At 38.6% G+C, this 19,778-nt stretch overlaps 1 protein-coding gene across 1 annotated transcript; it reads right to left on the reverse strand.

Annotated features, from left to right (window-relative positions):
• Nucleotides 1-1,893: 1,893 nt before the first annotated feature.
• On the reverse strand, nucleotides 1,894-19,597 carry REDIC1 (regulator of DNA class I crossover intermediates 1; the record flags this gene model as incomplete). The annotated part of the gene is made up of 7 exons (XM_082498159.1): nucleotides 1,894-2,496; nucleotides 3,072-3,235; nucleotides 5,950-6,473; nucleotides 14,697-14,829; nucleotides 15,542-15,677; nucleotides 17,742-17,781; nucleotides 19,575-19,597. 7 exons carry the CDS (start codon nucleotides 19,595-19,597, stop codon nucleotides 1,894-1,896), a joined length of 1,623 nt encoding a protein of 540 aa, XP_082354285.1.
• Nucleotides 19,598-19,778: the final 181 nt, after the last annotated feature.

Consider the following 19,778-nt stretch of genomic DNA (forward strand, 5'->3'; position numbering starts at 1 on the left):
CTGGCCCTGTGGCAATTTTACATCTGCCAGTTTAATAAAAAAACCTCAAATCTAAAGTATACAGCGCCAGAGCTTTTCACTGTAACGTGCCCTTCTCCGGCTGCTGCTGTGCTATATTGCAGGAGGCTGGCAGACCAAACGAGGCCGAGCAGCTCGGCCGTGGGGAGAGCCGTGAAGCAGGACACGTGATGCTGAAGAGGCTGACAGGTACGTACCGGGTAGGGGGTGTTGCTGGGAAAATGCACATCTTAGCGATGGCCTAATTCAGGCTGGCACGGGCTGCTGCTGGTGGGGCACAATCTGAATGGGCTTCATAACGCTGAGCGAACAACCCTGCTTTACAAACCACGGGTAATGGCTGAGCTTTCAGCAAATCACAGCTGTTATTCAAAAAAATTATAGCTTTTGTGAAGAAGACGAACACTGCAGTTTCAGATAAAAAAATTACTAGGGAGCTTGCTTTGACAATAAATTGAGACAACCTAAAAAAGAAAATCTGCTTATGTCAAGCCTTAAGAAGTGGGCAGTGGATTGGCTAAATGATAGTTACACATTTCAGAAGTCTGGCTGTGTGAACCACTTCCCATGTATGCAATTCATATATATAAAAAACAACGCCATTTTCTTCCAAGCACGGAAAAGTCCACTGAAATTTCTGAGACACTATTTTTAAAATGGCATAGCCATAAATCCCCAAAAGCTAGCAGAAAACACAGCTACTAGTTTGACGATGAGAATGGAGATAAAGAATGACAATGGGTCTCATCAGGGCTGGGTGACACACATCCCTTCATCTGCAAAACCTTTTCTTGCAAAATGTAGAAATAAAAGAAACCGACCTGGTGGGAATAAGAGCAGCAAATTTTAACAGCTGTGTCCCAAAGGAGGAAGCACAACATACCGACCACATAAAAGCTAATCTTCTGCACTGTTTCAGGCATGGTCTCCAGCATAGGTTTTGCCCAAGCGCGGTTTGTTATGAGCAGGACCCCTGACACCAGCGTACACACAAACACACTTTCATATATATATACACGCACACACACATATATAACACATATCAATACATATAAATAAGTAAAAGTGTATGGATATATAACTAGAAGATGTCAGTAACTGAGTCTCCCTGCACCCTTAACTAGGAATTTTTTTAGAGAAAAAGAATATAACCTAGAAACAATATTATGAGAAACTTTTATTCGTTGTGATTTGTAGCTTCACACAAATACCGAAATGCAGAGGAAAGCATTTCAGATTTTCAATCTGCAGGCAAAATATAGAAACACAGAAAAGATTTCTCAGTATTAACAGCAAGAGAATGCATCAATGGGTCTGCTATGGAAGGAAGATTAAGCCTTGGTTATTTGTGGTTTTTTTTTGTACAAATTAATATTTTTTTTTTAAATTACTTTTTATTCTCTGTGTGCAGATGTGCATTTTTTCTTGTTTCCCATTTTTATATTTAGTACAAAAATATGGCAAAAACTAGTTTGCCTGTTAAAATGGATAAGAATCAGACAATAGTTCTGAACTTAGAGCCACGCCAAATATGTTTTGAAGTGAAGCAGAATCTTCCCACTACTTTCAAGAGAAGCAAATTTAATCCCAAACTAGAGAATGCTATGAATACATGGTGGGAAAGCCAATCTAATTCCTAAGGTTTATATTTACCGAGCTATTGTAAAAACCTATGTTAACAGTTGGAGACCTATAGAACTCCATAGTTGAAGACAGTAGTAGGTGGATAGCAATCCACAGTTAGTAATAATTTAAACCAAACAGCAAAAAAATATTTTGTCTAACCAGGCTAGAAAAATCAAAATATGCCAATTAAATGAAACATACTGAGAACAGGACAAAACTTCTGTATTCCTTACGTGCCATTCTAGTTTGTCACTGCTTGTCTCTCTCCTTCATTTTATCAATGTAGTTGAGCACCTCTAGAGTCCTTCTGCCAGCCAAACTCAGATACTCGGCTTCAGAAGAAAACGCCGCTATTCCCACAGGCTGCAGCACCTCATGCGCTGGCATTTTGTGCCCTCCAGTGGTTCCTGTGGCGCTGGGAGGAGAGAGCCCCCCTGGGCTGCGGGCAGAGGGCAGGGAGCTCCCACAGCTGCACACCCGCATGGTGCCACACTGGGTAGCAACATCCACTTTCTCTACTTCTGTAACAGAGCTCTCAGTCTGCGACCAAACGTCACACCTGGTACTGAGAGTAACATGCTCTCTTTTAAGGGCAAGGTGTGATGAGCTGCCCTCAGATGGGGCGGTATGGTTTTTATTTTCCTCCTCTGTGGCACATGAAATAGAGTCTTTCTCCTGAAGATGTTTTCCTTCTCTAGTCAAAATACTGCTTGGCTGGAGAGGCACGGTTCTGGTGTGAGAGGTCTTGGGGGGCTCTGTACTTGCTGAGGCTGGGATGAGGTTGGCATCCTCTGTCTTCAAGGACCGTTCATTCAGATATTCCTTCTTTTTGGCTGTGTCTTCCTCTTCAGACTGTTTGAACAGAATTGTGTGAATGCAACGGTCTAAACAGTTCAATAACTAAGGACTAAGTTAATGACTAACTAATAGCTAAGTTCACGAAATAAACAGAAAGGCCAGAACTGTCTGGCTTTGGTTGTTTGGGGTTTTTTTCAGTCTTTCTCCAGGGGTGTATTCCCAGCCTCTGTTGAAGAGAAGGTGGGTAAGGCAGACCTTCACTCTCACACAGTATTTATTTTCTTACACTGTGGCATTTTTGTTTGAGAATGGCTGAAGACACACAGTGTGTCAAATCCTCCTGCCTTACAGGCATGTAATGTAAGGCAGCTATACATCCAGGAAGGGAGGAGAAGCTTGCTTAGCATCTTCCCACTGCCGTGTTACTGTCAAAAGACCAGACAACATGTCTGTTGAAGTACTTAGGAATATTTACAGCTAATAATTTCTTATCTTCCTCACACATGAAGTTGCCTTGCACAAAACAAAACCATAAATAAGATTCCAGCTACATCCACCCTTAGATGCACTCAGGCATACAGATATTATTCAAATGAAGCCCTGCAAACCCATAAAGGGACAGTACTCACCGTGTCGGGACTAGAGCTGAAACAGCTCTCTGTCTGCCTTGGAGAGTAACTGGGAGACTGGCTGCTGAGTGATGACTCCACATCTGGAAAATGAGATGAAAAGGAAAGAAAGGTTACTCCCCCCAAATTCCCCAAGCATCCAACTCTCAAGTACAGCATGTAGAATTAAACGTTACTACTTAAGATGAAGTTTTAAATACTGTTTAAAGAATAAAGTGTTAGTGAAGTCAGTCTAGTTCTTGGCAATAGCTAATTCTTCTCTCAGGACAACACAGAAAGAGTGAGATGGGTGCCTCAAAGCTTCAGCTGTGCCATTGATCAGCAGCCTGCACAGGCAGCAGAACTGTTCTACCCAGAAAGAGGAAGGACTCTGCAGACCCAGAGCCAGGGAGAGAAGGGAGCAAACTCCCTGCACACATTGGCTGCCATACAAGTTACATGTTTTTCTCTTGGAGGCCCTTGGGAGCTTTTCTGCTCTGAAATACAGCCAGCACAGCTGACTCCCACAGCTCCTGAGGGAGCAAAAAGGATGTGGGATCTCCCGCTGATTCCCCTCACTCTGTCCATGTGTGGAACCACAGCATATAGTCTAGTGGAAGAGAATAAAGACTAGTAAAGACTAGTAAAGATTAGTAAAGTTTAGATCAGTAAAATGGCACATGTCAAACACCTAATGAAGATACTCATTAATAGAGAAAACATGTCCAAGATTTTTTCCAGCCAACAGAGATCTGCAGGAATAGAAAGAAAGAAAATTACTGCAATTTACTTGGCATTTTACTATGTGGTGATGTTGGTAAACTTGAGTTGTGGTGTTCAGATTAATATTCTTGACCTCTCTTGTGCATTTATTTATATTTTCTTTTAGCAGTTACCCCTACTTTCAGAGCTGGCTTTTCAGTCTATAGGACAACTTTGGAGGAAATCGGACAATGAAAAATATGTGTGTAATAATCATCAGAGAGAAGCTAACCTGAATTTATCTCTTCAAGGAAAAGAAAATACAAATTAGTTACCTGGTAGTGCTAGTCTTCTTTATACAGTGCTGTATGAATCAAACATACAAGCCCTCATCATATGTAACATCCTAAAAAGATCAAAAGACTTCTCCCTGGCTTTAAAAGTAACAGTTGCAGTTTCACATGTAGAGAAAAATCTGATTTTTTACTTAATAATGTATAAATGGTACTAACCCTTCTCCATCTTGTGAAGATTTGAACTCACTCCAAACTTACACTCTTTTTCTTGTGCTGTTGTGAACTTTGAAAAATAAATAAGTGTTAATAGTGAGGGTTCAGGTGGATTAGCACCTCAGGTTAAGCAAGGAACATTCCATTGATGTATTACATAAAGGAGTCACTGCACTGTAGTCAAATTATTTTAAGAGGTACAAACCCCCTGACCAATACTGTATGTACTTGGGTGACTTCTATGGTCAAAATATCTACAAGATTCTTTACATGTATACTGACAAAAAGCTTCTTTATCATACTAAAGTGTTCTGCATATAGTGTCTGGGCACGGCCTGCGGAATCTGATCCTAAAGGTTAATGGGTAACTTACACAATTTATTTCAGGCATCATCTTAGGTGTGAATCAAATCATGTAAATTATGGACTTGAAAGGGCTATCTATCTGAACCAATTAACAGAAGCTGTTCTTTCTGTATTCCCTATATAAACCATGAAGGAAAGGAAGCTTCCACAGAAGTTAATTCAGAAAAGCTAAATTCAGTTTCTAACTGTTATGGACATTCCTTCTCCATTTCAATGAATGGTGCAAACAGTAGGTTTGACAAAAAATATGTCTCTATAAAAAGCTACCTGTTCAAATCCAAAGAGCTGTTTCTGTCTCCAGGTGGATTCTTTCACAGCCTTGTCGTCACTGAAGGGTGCAAACACAGATTTCTCTGGTAAGTGATTTCACCTCCTGTACTTTCATTTTCTTTCTGAATTAAAGTCATTACTGGTGACTTTTTTGTCTTCAATTTTTATTTTGTCTTCAGTAACCATGAAATGCTTACCACTATTGAGATCATTGAACTTATTTCTGAACCTGAGATTTAACACCAAGAATCTGTTTTTTGCAACCTTCACTTCTCTTGAAATGCAAAATGTAATATGAGAGATGAGAGAAGATAGCGCTGCTTTGTAAAACAACAGGTGTAACAGATCAGAGTTCTTGATAAAACCATCTTTTGTAAAACATGGGGCACTCACATATGCTAACTTTAGTCCAGGGAAGACATTAACTTCCTCTGTAGTCAGTGGAAGGAGATAGAGTCTTTTAGAGGGCCAGTCAGAGCAACAGCTTAACTTCAGGGACTCAAAACTGTCCCATGAAGCAGTCTATGTACTTACTGTAGGCAGATGAACAATGGTATAAAGGGCTTACATGTAAATAATTTTATTCACATTATTCACTACTATTTTCACTGGGAAAACTTGGGTCCTCAGTAATAATGTTTAGAATATTGCCTTCACGGCCCTTTACCCAGATTTCTCCAATTCAGCAAGGTCTCTGCAGTTATCACTAGTTAATAGATTGATAATTTGTATGGCACTCACCTTTTTTTTCTTGAATATTTCTGCACATTCTCCTTTAAGTTAATCTGCTGATCATGGTGATAAGCAAATGTCTCTAAAATAAAAAAGTAAACCTTGATTTTAAAATGCAATATCATCAATGCAATTTGAAAATAAATACTTTGTCAACTTTTAAAAATATTTTCGTAATTGGATTTAAAACTAAATTACTGCATTCTGAAGATTCATGACATGGTTTTGGTCAGGGCAGACCCATCCGTGGTTAGGAAAACATATATCTTTAAAATGAGAATAAAAACTAGAATATATGTCCTTAATATATTGACACTCACCAATTTTTTCAAGGTTTGCAGGTTTTTCTTTGTTTTCAGAGGGTATGAAGTAGTGTTGTTGGTCGTGACAGTCCTGCAGGTAGGTTTTATGAAGTCCACTGCTTTTCTTGTAGCTTGCACTTGAGGCATTGTTACTTTTAAGTAAAACCTGTTCTGGAGCTGTGAAAATGCCTTCAAGGTTTCTGTCTACAGAACTTCTTTTTGCATTGATTGCAGGATAAGCCTCTCTAGTATCATAAGGATAATTTCTGTTGCTCATTTGATTTCTATCATCAGGATCAATGGAAAAAATAGCAGTACTGCTTTGGTTAACAAAAGGATTAAAATGCTTTGTGGAAAGATTATTATGGATTGGTTGGCTCTCATCTTCAAACAGTGCCAGAAAGGAACAATCTTGGGGAGCTTTCAGTGCTGCAGTTTCTTTCATAACATCAAACAATGGTTCTTTTACTCCTTCAGTGTTTTCTGATTCGTTACTGGTCATTATCACTGGATTTTTCCTGGCAGAATTCATATAGTCTAGCCTGGGGGTGAGGGGCGGGGGGTTGTTAGAAAAGAAAAAACAGTTTGCTCAGTAGGTAAATAAGCAAACTACCAACTGCTAACGCAACAAATTATGATAACTTGATGGTAAAAATCTCAAAGACTTTACTGCTCATCCCACTTGCTTTTGTCCCAAATGTAAATTATTGCAACTGAAAAAGTGTCCTGTATTTTATTTCAACTTTGCAGTAAGGTTGATTTAAAAAGGGTTCTGTTTCATGATGTCTCCACGAATACCAAGACATGGAGCACATCCTCCTGAGTAAGGAACTGTGATTTATAAAATCAGCCACAGTATGTCACTGCTGCTCCACCAGCTGACCAAAGAAGTCCAGTCTGGGGGAAAAGAAAAAAAAAAAAGGAAAAGAGGAAGACAGCTTCTTCTGTTCATAAAAATAGTTTGTTCTTCAAGACTACAGTTCTCTCTTTTACTGAAAGCCCATAATACACTGTGTCTACTGCTTAATTCTGGTCTCTTAGCAAGTGACTTCCATTTGTACTTGAGGTCAGTAATCCTAATTCAGCACAGAATTTTTCTATTCCACAGTCAGGAGGCCAGTCAGACATTTTGTTTTGCCCATACTTCCTTACCCTATTTCTGATAGTAGTGGTTTTGAAGATGTTATCATGCATTATTAGCACGAAAGCTATCATACTTTCATTTATTTGGCTCTTAATCTAACATTTTCACTGCTTTTTTTCTAGGCTCGATCTGCCAACTGACCTTTCAGAAAATTCAAGCAAAAGGTTGAGAGGCTTCTGAAGCACAGAGATGTGGCAAAGAAGGTCATTCAAAAAAATGCCCTTTCTTTAAAAAGTTTTGAGAAATGTCATCAAAAGAACTTGAAAACTGAAGTGTAGTACAGAAAACTCTACTGGAGAAAAATTCTGTAATTTTTTGATCAGCTTACAGAAACCTCCCCACAACAGTTTAGAAGGCTAAACACACTAGAATTTCTTTCTGGAGAAACTTGGATAGATCTACGTGAGGAAGACAAAACCATTTTTTGAGGCAATTCAGAGGCTCCTTCTTCACTCCAGCTGAACATTTTGTAATGCTAAGTGTAAGTTAATAGTAGATGAGGAAATAAGTAATCTAAATTTTTTAGTTAATATTTAATGATCTTGAGATCATGTTACAGCTCTCAGATGTATGCACATTGATTACGTCATTAGTATGTAACAATTACATTAAACAATTGTATAATTTTATACTTTACTTTTCACATACAGTGAAAGAAACTCCCTTTCCAGGAGAACTGCCAACTCCTGAGGTATAAAAATTTATGGCTACACTGGATGAAACAAAACAAGGACAATACAAAGAAATGGATTTGAAGAACAGTTGGAAAAGAGATGTTGTGAGTGAACTGTGAACGGGTAGAGGACTAAGGGAGGTGCCATAAGAAGATGAGTGCAGGCCTGAAGGCCTGTGGAGAAATGAAAGGGGAGATGTAGGCGGGGTAAGGTTAGGTAGGGCTTTAACATAAAGGTATTCATTGGGAATTCACTAAGATGTACAGCAAGGTGAATGTTATCCTCATTTTAGGTTTTGCTGGAGAAAACCGAGAGAAGCTAGGAGAAAAGAGAAAGACAAAGTTAAGGTGGCTAAGACTGGAAGCTGATGTGGTCAGTGAGCTTATCAGTCACTTGACTCCCCAGGCAAACAGGCTGTAGGTACTTCAGGAACAGCAATATAACATATGGCCTTTTATGGCTCTATCCAGCCAAAGCTAGAGACTGGTAGGACCCTGCAACCAGACAGCAGACTTACAGAATAAAAAGAGTAAAGGAAGATTAGCCCTGTAAGAGCCCTAGATCCAAGGCAAGAGCCCCTGGAAAGAAACTGAAATAAAATGTTCAGTATAACAGTCTGGCCCTAAACTCTCTGTGATGTAAAAGATTTTTAATCAGCACATAGAAAAATAAATATATTCTAGATTTCCATCCATTCTTTTAAAAACAAAGCATATATTCTCATAAAAGTATAACTGAACCAATCCTTAAAAAAAAAAAAAAAAAAAGCTATAGCTGGAGCGCATATGAAAAAGAAAGAAAGAAAATGCTTTGTTCCTGGAATCCCAAATGTAAACAGTGTAGGTGGAGAAGTTTCTCAATTGCTACAGCATCAAGGTCATCCGAAAAGCTCTTGCAACAGTGACCAGAACTAATGAGAGCTGGGGCAGCTACCCTCCCTGTGGCCTCTTAGTAAATCCGTGCTTCTCACTCGGGATAAATTCACTAACACCATCATGTTTGTGACATTGGGAAAAACAGATCATGGTTCCAAAAGCCTACCTAAAATCCACATTTTGCTGCCTTTTACTTTAAGCAAATTTAATTAAGCAAATTTAAATAGCTTGGTATGTTCAGTCTTGCCATTCAATTTCAATATCTAATTGAAAAGCACCAAAAATCAGTGAAAAATCAAGTAGCAATAAGCTTCAGATTATCTTAGTATTTTCCTTTCTTAAACTTGACTGTTATTTCTCTCTTTAATGTGAAAACATTGCCTACCTATGCAATGGCTTAAATAGTTCCTGAGACACTGTATCAGACTTCCTGAAAATACAGTGTCTTGGATATTTCGTAATCCAAGGGTCTTGATCAGAACTATTTCCTGGCTGAGAAAACAGTAGAATCTGTCAAAGTCTGAACATATGTAATAGTTATAGCATTTAAAACATTAAAGTTCGATTTGCAAATAATATATGTGTTTTCCCACTGGTTTTACTTCTTTTTATCTTTACAGTAGAAGCTCAAACCTCCTTACAGCCTGAGCTCTGTATAACTCATATTTTTCCCTATTTGCATATCACTGTTAATATTCTAAATGTCCTTTTAGCACCCCATCCTCCCATTGTATGACCAAGCTTGATAGCCTGTAACAAGCTCAAGTTCCACTGAAGATCACATAATCAATCATAGAAAGCTGTTGTCTGGAAGGCATCTCAAGAGGTATCTAGTCCAACAACCTCAAAGCGGGGCCAGATTCAAGGTTAGGCCAGATTAGTCAGGATTGTTCAGGACTGAGATTCCACAACCTGTTTGTATGGCCTCCTCTGGTGCTTAGCTACTTTTGCGACAATATTTTTTTCCTATACAAACAGAATTTCCATTGTTGAAACTTGTGACCTTTACTTCTTGAAATTTCACTGTGTACCTCTGGCTCTGTCCTGTCTGTAACTCTGTTTAGACCATGGAAGACAGCAGTTAGTTCACCCCACACCCCCGTAGCTTTCTCTTTCCCGAGCCCTTTTCATGCTCAAGTACTTGCTGATCAAAAAGCCCTCTTCGCTCAGTCTCTCCACATTCATCAAGAACTCCAATACCCTAAACAATTTCTGTGTCCTTTCATTGGTCTTGCTACAGTTTGTTGATCTCTCTCTTGTACTGGAGGTCCCAAAACTGGACATGGTATTTCAAATGTGTTCTCACATATGCTGCTCAGAGGGAAATAATCACTTGCCTTTCACTGCTGGCTATGCTTTTTCTAATATAGCCCTCTATGTAGTTGGCCTTCAGTGCTACAGGGGTGCACTGCTGACTCATGTACAACTTGTTGTCCACCAGCACCCTCAGGTCCTTCTCTGCAAAATTGCTGCCTACTTAGTCAGTCCCCACCTGCACTGATGTAGGGGGTTATTTCTTCCAAGGTACAGGGCTTTGTATTTCTCTGTGAAGTTGGCCTTCTGCTTGTCAAGATTCCTCTGAGTAGCAGCCCTGCTACTTGTAATGATCACTCCGCTAATTTGGTGTTCTGCATGAACCTGCTGAGATGCTGAGGGTGCATTCTGTCCTATTGTCCAACTCTCTAATGAAAATGTATGAGACTCGGTATTAATCTCTGGGGATCCCTGCCATTACTGACCTGTTGCCAATTAGAATTTAGCCCACAGACAACTGCTTTGACCATGATGGTAACAGCCAGTTTTTTACATATCTTATTGTCCACTCATCTGGGTCATACTTCCCCACTTTGGCTACTAGGACCCCCTGGGAAACCTCGTCAAAAGCCTTCCTAAAGTTGGGTAAATAACATCTGCTGCTGTCCCTTATTCATAGAGCTCGCTATTTCATCACAGAAGGCAAACAGGTTCATCAGGCACAGTATGGCCTTGGTAAATCTATGCTGGCTGTTCCCAGTGACTTTCTTGTTCTTCGTGTACCTTGGAATTGCCTCTGGGAGGTCTAGTCCTGTAATCCTTTCAGAGACAGAGACAAGATGATCCTTTACCAGATCATGCTTATGTTTTTGCAGATGGGCATAACATTTGCGTATTTCTTGTCAATGAGACACTTTCCTGGTCACTACAGTCTTTCAAAGATGATAGACATCTGCCCTGCAGTGGTGTCGTCCAACTCCCTCAATATACTTGGATGCTCCCTGTCCAGTCCCATGTATTTCTTTATGTCCAGGTTGCTAAGGATTCCCTAATTTGATCCTTCACTCCTGTTTTGTACGACTGTCTCCCAAACTCTCTACTGAGTTTGAAGATGTGCCAGAGAGCAAAGTTTGTCAGAAAAGCCTGAAGTAAAGTAGGTCTTGAGTGCCTCAGACTTTTCCGTGTCCTTTGTCAATAGGTCATCAACTCTGTTTAGCAGTCGACAGCATTTTCCTTGGTTTCCTTTTGCTGCTCATATACCTGTAGAAGTCCTCCTTGCTGCCCTTCTCAATCCTTTTGAGTTTCAGCTCTGGCCATCCTAATGCAACTCGTCTAAGCTCAGGGGATGCTTCTGTATTCTCCCTGGGTAGCCCACCCTTCCTTCCACACTTCCTTTTTGCATTTGAGTTCAGTCAGGAGTTCCCTCGTTCAGCCAAATTGGCCTCCAGGACCTACTCGCTCTCTTGCACATTGAGGTGGACTGTTTGAAAACATCTTTCTTGGGCTCCTTTGTCCTTCAGGTCAGCTTTCTGTGGGTTTCTGCCTACTCATTCCCTGAACAACTCAACATCTCCCCTTCTGAAGCTCAAGACTTTAAAATACCACTGGTGATACACATAGAATTTGTTTTATTATTTTCAATAAACAATATATTTTCTAAAAATAAAGCATATTATGAGACCCCCCTTATATTTGCTATTACTTTTCTAAGGATGCTTCTTTTAAGAACCCCAAAGTTAACAAAATGTAAAAAATAATAACATGCATCAGGACAAATAACTTTCAATCATTCCTTAAACTTAACTTGAGCTAAACGGCAGGCTTTTCTCAATCCTTTTAAGAGCATTGAGAATTCTGTAAGAACTATGTTACTCAATGAGACACTGCATGATTACAAATTAGGTCATGGTGATCACCTGGTATCGTATGATACCCAGTTATACTAATTGTACATTTAAGAAAGCTGTATTTATACCTGTAAAACATTTCAGCTTTCTTTAACCAACTTTACAAGCCAGAGACAAAAGAAAGCCAGCGGTATGTGACTAACTCTCTTTCTGCAGATATCAACAATACTGAGAGGTCAGTGAACAAAAGCTCAAGTTAAGCATATCTCATAACAATAAAAGAAATATATTTACATATATGGAATATTCATTGCCACCAACCCACAAGAAATGTTGATCATTCATAATTATTTTCACCATTACACTAATCCTACACCCCAAATAAATGAAAGTTAGTCTAAAATAATTCTGCGGAAATTACAAAACATTAATCAAACCTGGGTTTGCAGCTTCTCTTCATAGGACTGTTCCCAAGTGTTGCTCATTAGGTTTGTGTTGAAATTTTCCTCTGAAAATTGTGTACAGTTAGAGGACCAAAAACCAGAAGAGGACAATGGACAGGCACTAAAAGCTCTTGCTGTATTGTCTTCATGTTCCATAGCAGAGTCAGCATACATGAATTCTGTTACTGGTGATAACTAGACAAAATACAGCAAAGAGACATTTAATTTATCTAAAACTGTTTTGATGCAAGCATAAAGCTAAAAGTAATCAAATGTTTCGGTATCTTATACATCTCTGCACATATACCACATCCAAGAGAAAATTCTCATGTATTCTGATATGATTTTTCACAAAAACGTAAGGTAATGAGGGCTAATTTTAGGGAAACACATAAGTACCTACTTAAGTTGAAGCATGCACACAAATGATATCCTGAGGAGAGATGAGTATAAATACATTGTTAGCTTTAGGCGTGTAGGTAAATGATTTGCTGACTTGGTTCCTAAGTAGTAAAATGAAAAATAATTTACTCCATTGAGGAGAGGTCTCCAGCATGTTGTGATAACAACAATGTTATCTCAAGCAGATCAGAACACAAGGAGATATTTGAAGGCAAAACTCATGAAATGTCACTGTATCCACAGCTACATGGAAGTAGTGCCTGTAATCCATCTTATCCAGTGAAGGTAGCATGAAATACTAATGGAGTGCAGAAACCTTGTACGTTGCACAAAATCTTTGTATGACGAAAACTGTAAGTTTCCAGAAAGCTGAAAATTATGACTTTTATAGCTACTCTTTATAAAGTAGATAAATCTTAATTACTTAAATTGGATATACTTCAACTTATGAAGGTATTAAAAACAGTTCTTTGCAACATACAGGCCTTACACTTTATTTTTTGACCCATATATTAAATTATCTTTCGGTGTATGCACACTGCATTATCATGTGTTTTGATGAACTGATGTAAATATGTCCATACAAGTGGAAGTTGAGGAGAAACTTCGCTATCATTATGAACCGTTATTTCTGGCCACGCTAAATCTGAAATATGTCCTCTCTTTCCTCAAGAAACAGATGAGAGTCATAAGGGAAGGCTGACTTAATGTGATATCTGAAAAGTAGTAGGAGCTTATGGTAATTTTGGCTGAAACACATTAGGCAGTTAAACTTTTAACCCATACTAAGTAAATCTTCCTGACTCAAAAGAAAGGAAATTCTAACACTAGAAAAACATTTGTCTTTCTCACTCTAGCAAAACATGCTTTGGCAACATGAATGGGCCAAGAATATACAGAACAATACTGTGCAAACATCTTTTCCTTAGAGTCCTATCTGATATGAGCAGCAGGAGTCAGTGAAGCTGTATAATCAAGCAAGTCTGAGTAACCTAAACTAAGTGTCTTCTAACATGTTTACTAACTTCCTTTTTTTTTTTTTTTTGGTTGGTTGGCTTTTTACACAACAGTGGAACGGGTCATAAAAAAGAGCTTAAATTCCATCTAGAGAATGTTTTTCACTGTAACCTCAATAAGTGTATGAAATTCTCAGTTGCATCCGCTGAGACTTGTACTTAAGTTCCTCTGAAAGACTCACTTCTGTCTATGCTTCTCATGTTTCATATTTAAAATTCTGCATATTGTTTTTACTTTACATGCCATTGGCCTCAGTCTCTTTCTCATAATCTCTGTCCTTTGTGACTAGTATAGAGCACAGATATTCTGAAGTGTTTTGGAAAATGCCTAAAACAAGGTGAGCCTTTCAAGAAATATGTAAGAAATAGTAGGAATATAAAATATGACTGACAAATAACATACCAATATAGCCTTAAAGGGGAAGACTTCACATGTTTCAGCATCCATAGATTTGGTAACTTTTTGACAAATCACTTACAAATACATTCATTGCCACACGTTTTTAGCTTTACATCAGTGAGAACAATGAACTTACTTACATTATGCTGGTATTTTACTTTCTCTGAGAGATGCTGCCTTCTGCTGTCCAATACTTGCTTTTGTAACCTTGTAAAATGAATAAAAACAGCCTATGAAATACAAGATATAAGATCTATAAGATTAAAAACATTCTAACTATTAATTTCAAAATAATTTAAGGATATTTTTCCACACATCTTAAAAATGCCTGATTCTTAAGCAGTTATGAGCAGCCAGTGTGTGAGTCAGTCACTTTAGGGTGCCTAAAGTTGGATGGGAAAACAGCATAAGAAGAAAATGCTGTTTGAAATGTAAGTAGAAATGCTGTTCTGTGAGATAAACTTAGTGCATGTACCTGACATGAGTAAAGAAACATTATTTTTGTTTAAATCTCTCATCTTCATGTACAGTTTTTATTTAGAATACATTTGTTTACTCTTTCATAGTAAGGGTATCACTGGAATGCCAGGACTGATAGCAAAATTTCATCATCTTAGAATGGTATATTTATGTTTACTTAATACCCCAAATATAAGACCATCACGCAGACCTTCATTATAGCTTAACTACTGCCCACTTTATACAAGTACCTGTTCTGGATGTCGTCTAAGTTTGACATATGTTGTGTACGTAGTGGTGATGTGGGAAGCTCTATGTTGTGCCTCTGAACAGGTATTTTTACATCTTCAGTGATATCAACGTGGACTGGCTTCCTCATGTTCTCTGCAATGAAAGTATTTGCAATATCAGCACTGGGCTTGGAGAAAGTTTTGAGCTTCCTGAATTTTCATTAGAATACAAAAGGTGTTGGTTTAGGTTTCTTAATCCATTTGAAGTCATATATTTTGCTTTCTCTGTTAACTAACAATGCAAGAGCTCTATTCTAAATGGCATTATAGTATGAAATTATTTATGGTCAGCTGCTGTGTGTAGACAGGCTCTGTTGCCCTCCTCAGTCACTTTCTAATCTTCCTGATCATAGTACAACAAATCCTCCACAATCTGGTCACAGAGGGTAACAGTTAGGGCTAAAGTTGTAGAGATGGGGGGTTTTTTGGAGCTTAATGATGGATTTTAAGAAAGAGACTCTGGGTAGAACTGACTGGAATACAAACGGAACCATTCAATGGCAAAGGGAAAAATAAATGGATATAGGGTAAAATTAATGGATGGAATGAGGAAGGTACATAAGTCTACCAGGCTTTAAAGGTGAAGTAGGCAGTAGCCAAGGTTACTTGATTCCTCTTATGTCCTGACTTTTTATTCAATCATTATTTCTGTATTTACTTACAATTTTTTATTTAAAAAATGAAACAACACTTATTTGAGCATTAAGGTATAAGTGGAAGAACAAGAACTAAAATATAGCAGTAATATTTAAGGATAACTGATTCTGTTAACTGTGAAGTCAGAACACCGTTACACTTAAACTTACCAGTGTTGTCTTTTTTGTTTGATATCTGGTTAACAACATACAGATTGAGGAGATCTAAACTGACTGCTGAACTTTTAGGAGATGATATTCCCAGAAGCTTCATTTTTGATTTAAGTTTCCTCTTTTCAAAGAATTCCTAAATTTTTTGAAAGAGAGAATAAGGTTTTGACAGAAGCTTCAACAACACATCAGCAGCATATAATTCTTAGTAAACAATTCCTAATAATAAAAGCGCATGATTAAATGTCTCTGAATGCTCACACCCTGTCTACTGTTATTTAGTTTATATGTATTGCCTTGAAAAAGACTGCAAGTATAACTTGGTCATATTAAAAATAAACCACTGGCCTCTTGATGCCAAAAATTTAGTCCTTAAACAGTCAGGCCTCAAACTTTGTGTATGATCATTAAAAATATTTCTTTGCAATAAAAGACATACCAAAATACTGCAAGGAAAAAATCTTAGAAAAATTTAAACTTGGGCTTTCTAGGCAGCTTATAAAATAGTAGGCAACTAAATCAGCAAGATTACATACACATGACCATCAATAATGACACAGAGTTCATTGTTCTCCAAATTTGTCTTTCTCAACATAGAAAATAGTCTTGTGACAAAAAAAAAAAAAAAAAGAGAAAAAAAATAAAGAAGAAAAATCTCTAAGACTGGGACTTTGAAAGGCTTTTTGTTGCAAGGAACAAAACCAGATATGACTGACACTTTGAATGTATCAGGCAGATAATTCTGGAAAATTTAGGAAATAAAAATCTCCATTTTGTAGGAGACCATTAATAATCATCCTAAAATCATTAGCATCAAGCACAGCAGATGAATAAATCAAAAGAGTAAGGTGGGTTTTTTTTAATTACAAGAAGGATATTGATAAAAAGGCTATGCCTAAACAGAAAATAGCATTAGCTTTTCTTCTGAAATGTAATTCCTCTTGCGATTGCAGGTTGCATGTAACTAACATATCCACCATGTTTGTTGGTAACTATTTTCCAGTATAATTTATTATATATCAATCTTCAGCTTTCTAGGATGTTATCATCTACGGAAAATACCTGTTCTTCAGTTAAGAAGAATATCTGCAGTAAGGGAAATTCAGCCTGTGTACAAATCAACACTTCAAAATTCATATTGCTTTGGAGACCATACCCCCTAATTATATCCATGTCCCTTCGATGTCCCAGATAATTTCTTCCCATCACCTCTAAATTACTAAATTACTATTAATTGTGTAATGGCAATTACAAAATTACCACTGTGTTTAGTAATTTAGTATTAAATTACTAAAACCAATCCTGCCTTGGATTCTTTCCTGTTTTCTCTCCTCCACTGAAAAAAATTACATAGTTATAACATAAATGATGTGGCTTAGACCAATAAATCCTTGAGTAAACAGATTTTGAGAACTCAGAGGCCTCCAGGAGACTGGGAAAGCAATGGGGGCAACAAGCTGCTGGTTGCCCCCACATTCCCTTCGGTAAAGGTTTTCATTTCACAGGTTGTCTCCGTACTGTCAGCCTGTGTTTCCTCCTCCTGTATATGCCAGCGCATCTGCTCTGGGCATTGGGGAGTACCAGCTTCAGTGGTGGAGCTTCCGTATACTGTCTCTTTTTTCTCAGCTCCTGAGGAGGAAACTGATTTCTTTTACTATGGTTATAACTATCTTTTCTTACTGTTTTCTCTTTCCTCTTTGAAATGTCTTCTCTGTGGCAGAGATAAATTTGATTCTATTATTTCACTTTCAGATTCAAAATCCAAATAAGCTGCCCTACTTTTACAAATGCCAGAATAAAGTACTTCAATGAGCCTAACATTCTTTTATGTAGTCCAGAAAAACAGCTGTGTATATACCTGTTAGGCTAGCTGACCACGTGCTTGTCACTGTGAGGCTTCAAGCAATTCTGTCCGTCAGCACATACCAGCAAAATATAGTAAAGAAGTAATTCAGTAAAACTTAAATTGGGCACATGCATTCATTCATACCTTCATCTAATCTCTCCTCTTCCTGCTGGAATTCAGCGTGGTAAACCTAGAACTTCTGCCCTAAAAGTTACATGCAGTCAAGCAAACACTTTACAAGCGTTACACTACAGTTTTGAGTCCCACTCCAAACGCTTTGAAAGTTTTTCCTAAGTGGATCAACTAAAGCATTTATATAACAATATAAAACCCAAGATGGCTATAACTGTTTACCTTTTGCTTTCTCCTTTCCTGCTTTAATACAATTCTGCTCCTGAAAGATGCAAATAATTGTTGTTTTAATTGTAAGAGTATCATCTTGAGTCATGGCTTGAATTTCACACCAATGGTATTGAGAATTTAGGACACAAGTATGTTCATTCTTTTCTGTTTTGTCGTGTTATGTTATAATGGATTAAACCTTCAGGTAGTAAAGTTAACGTATGTCTGCTGAAGTCGCTTAGACTGATCCTAGTTTACTCAAGTAGGGATAGGGCCACATTCTATCTTAGGGCTACCAAATACATTGAATATTCAAGAAGGAAAACCTTTTAGACATTTGACCTGTAATGCAACATTTTCATCAAATCTTAATTTCTTAAAACTTTACAAGAAATCTTTGTCAATATAATAATGTCTCCTAATTTTCTTTGCGATGCTGCAACATAGTTACAAACCATGCTAGCAAAGGAAACAAAGGAGCACAGTACAAGTTTCTACCTTTTGGGATTTTACAGAATATTGTGAACATTTTGTAAAAAAAGTAAGAAAAATAGATTGTCACCGCAAGTTTTATTGAGCTGCTGTTGTTTGTGCAATATAGGAGACAGTTATACCTTAAAATACATATCTTATGTCTTAAACATAGTCTTAAATGAATTGCCTACAGGACACAGTGGCTAAAATTGGAGCTCTGGGTCACCGGTACGAGCAGGGTGAGCATGGCTGCAGTCCTTACGTCAGTAAGATTAGGACTTTTTTTTGGGTTAGAAATATGGAATATCCCCTTGGAACCACCTTTTTTTTTTTTTTTTTTTTTTAACACTGTGAACCCTTAGAACACACTTTAGAACACACCTTCTAAACATGTGCACATAACATTTACTCTTGCAGTGGATAGAAGCCCCAGTAATGGATAGGTTGTCTGACACCTAAAATGCAAATCCCAGACTCACCTGAGGAATCCTGACAGATAATTAACAGCAGCAGAAAGCAGCAGGTTGATCTATTTGCTGAGTGCAATACTCCTACACTCTGCTTTTTCTTACAGACAGAATAGTATGATAGACAGGCATTTAGGACAAAGTTGGGGTTGCTTTTGGTGTTCTTTTTTTCAAACTGAAGCTCTCTCTTCCCCCTGTTTCATATAGGCGACTTTCAGAAACCTCATTTTGCTGGGAAGACTTCCAGATGGGTAAGGCATTATTTTAGTTTTATTCTGCATAGAGTCAGCATGATTATAAAGCTGTGTTTAGCAAAGCTACTTGCAAAATCTGTGGGGTTTAAATGTGTAGTAGCCAGGCAGATGGCACAGCACCTAAAGAAACTGAATGTTATCATTTTTTTTTATGTTACAACTCAGTTGGTGCTTATTTTACTATTTCAGTGAATCTAAGTAACTATACATCTTTTTCTCCAAATGGTAATCACTGCTATTTGTAAGGGTGTGAAGAAAGGCCCAGGTGGGAGAGTCTCACCCAGCCCCAGCCTGTGGAGACATATTAGGCCCAAACGTGCCCCCCCCCCGTCTGGTGTGGGGGGCATCGGCATCTCCTCATGTGCTCTGCTTCAGGAGGGGACAGCGGGGCTGGTCTGTGAGGGGACACCGGGCCCGAATCACACATTGTGGCCCTGCCATTCTGTGAGGGGACACCTGGGCTGTCACACACACCATGGCTGTGGCCAGTCTGTGAGAGGACACCAGGGCTGTCACACACACCATAGCTGTGCCTGGTCTGTGAGGGGCACTGGTGCCTAGTCACACACACCATGGCTGTGCCTGGTCTGTGAGGGGACACTGGCTCAGCATGGAGCCATTTCTGGCAGCCTTTGAAGAGTTTTACTCACCGGCTGCCGCCAACCCAGTTCATTTTCTGCCACCGAGGAATGAGGGAGGACTGCCGTGTGTGGTGCTGGGGGTGGAGCGGGGAGGCAATCGCAACCACAGGGGTGGTTTGCCACCTGCCAGCAGGACCTCAGGACCCTCCTGCAGGGCCTCCTCCTCCCTGGGAGCACCAGGACAGCTGCTCTCCATGCCTCCAGGCTGCCCAG

The sequence above is a fragment of the Vanellus vanellus genome, assembly GCF_965231255.1.
Source record: "Vanellus vanellus genome assembly, chromosome: 1".
Classification (NCBI taxonomy): domain Eukaryota; kingdom Metazoa; phylum Chordata; class Aves; order Charadriiformes; family Charadriidae; genus Vanellus; species Vanellus vanellus.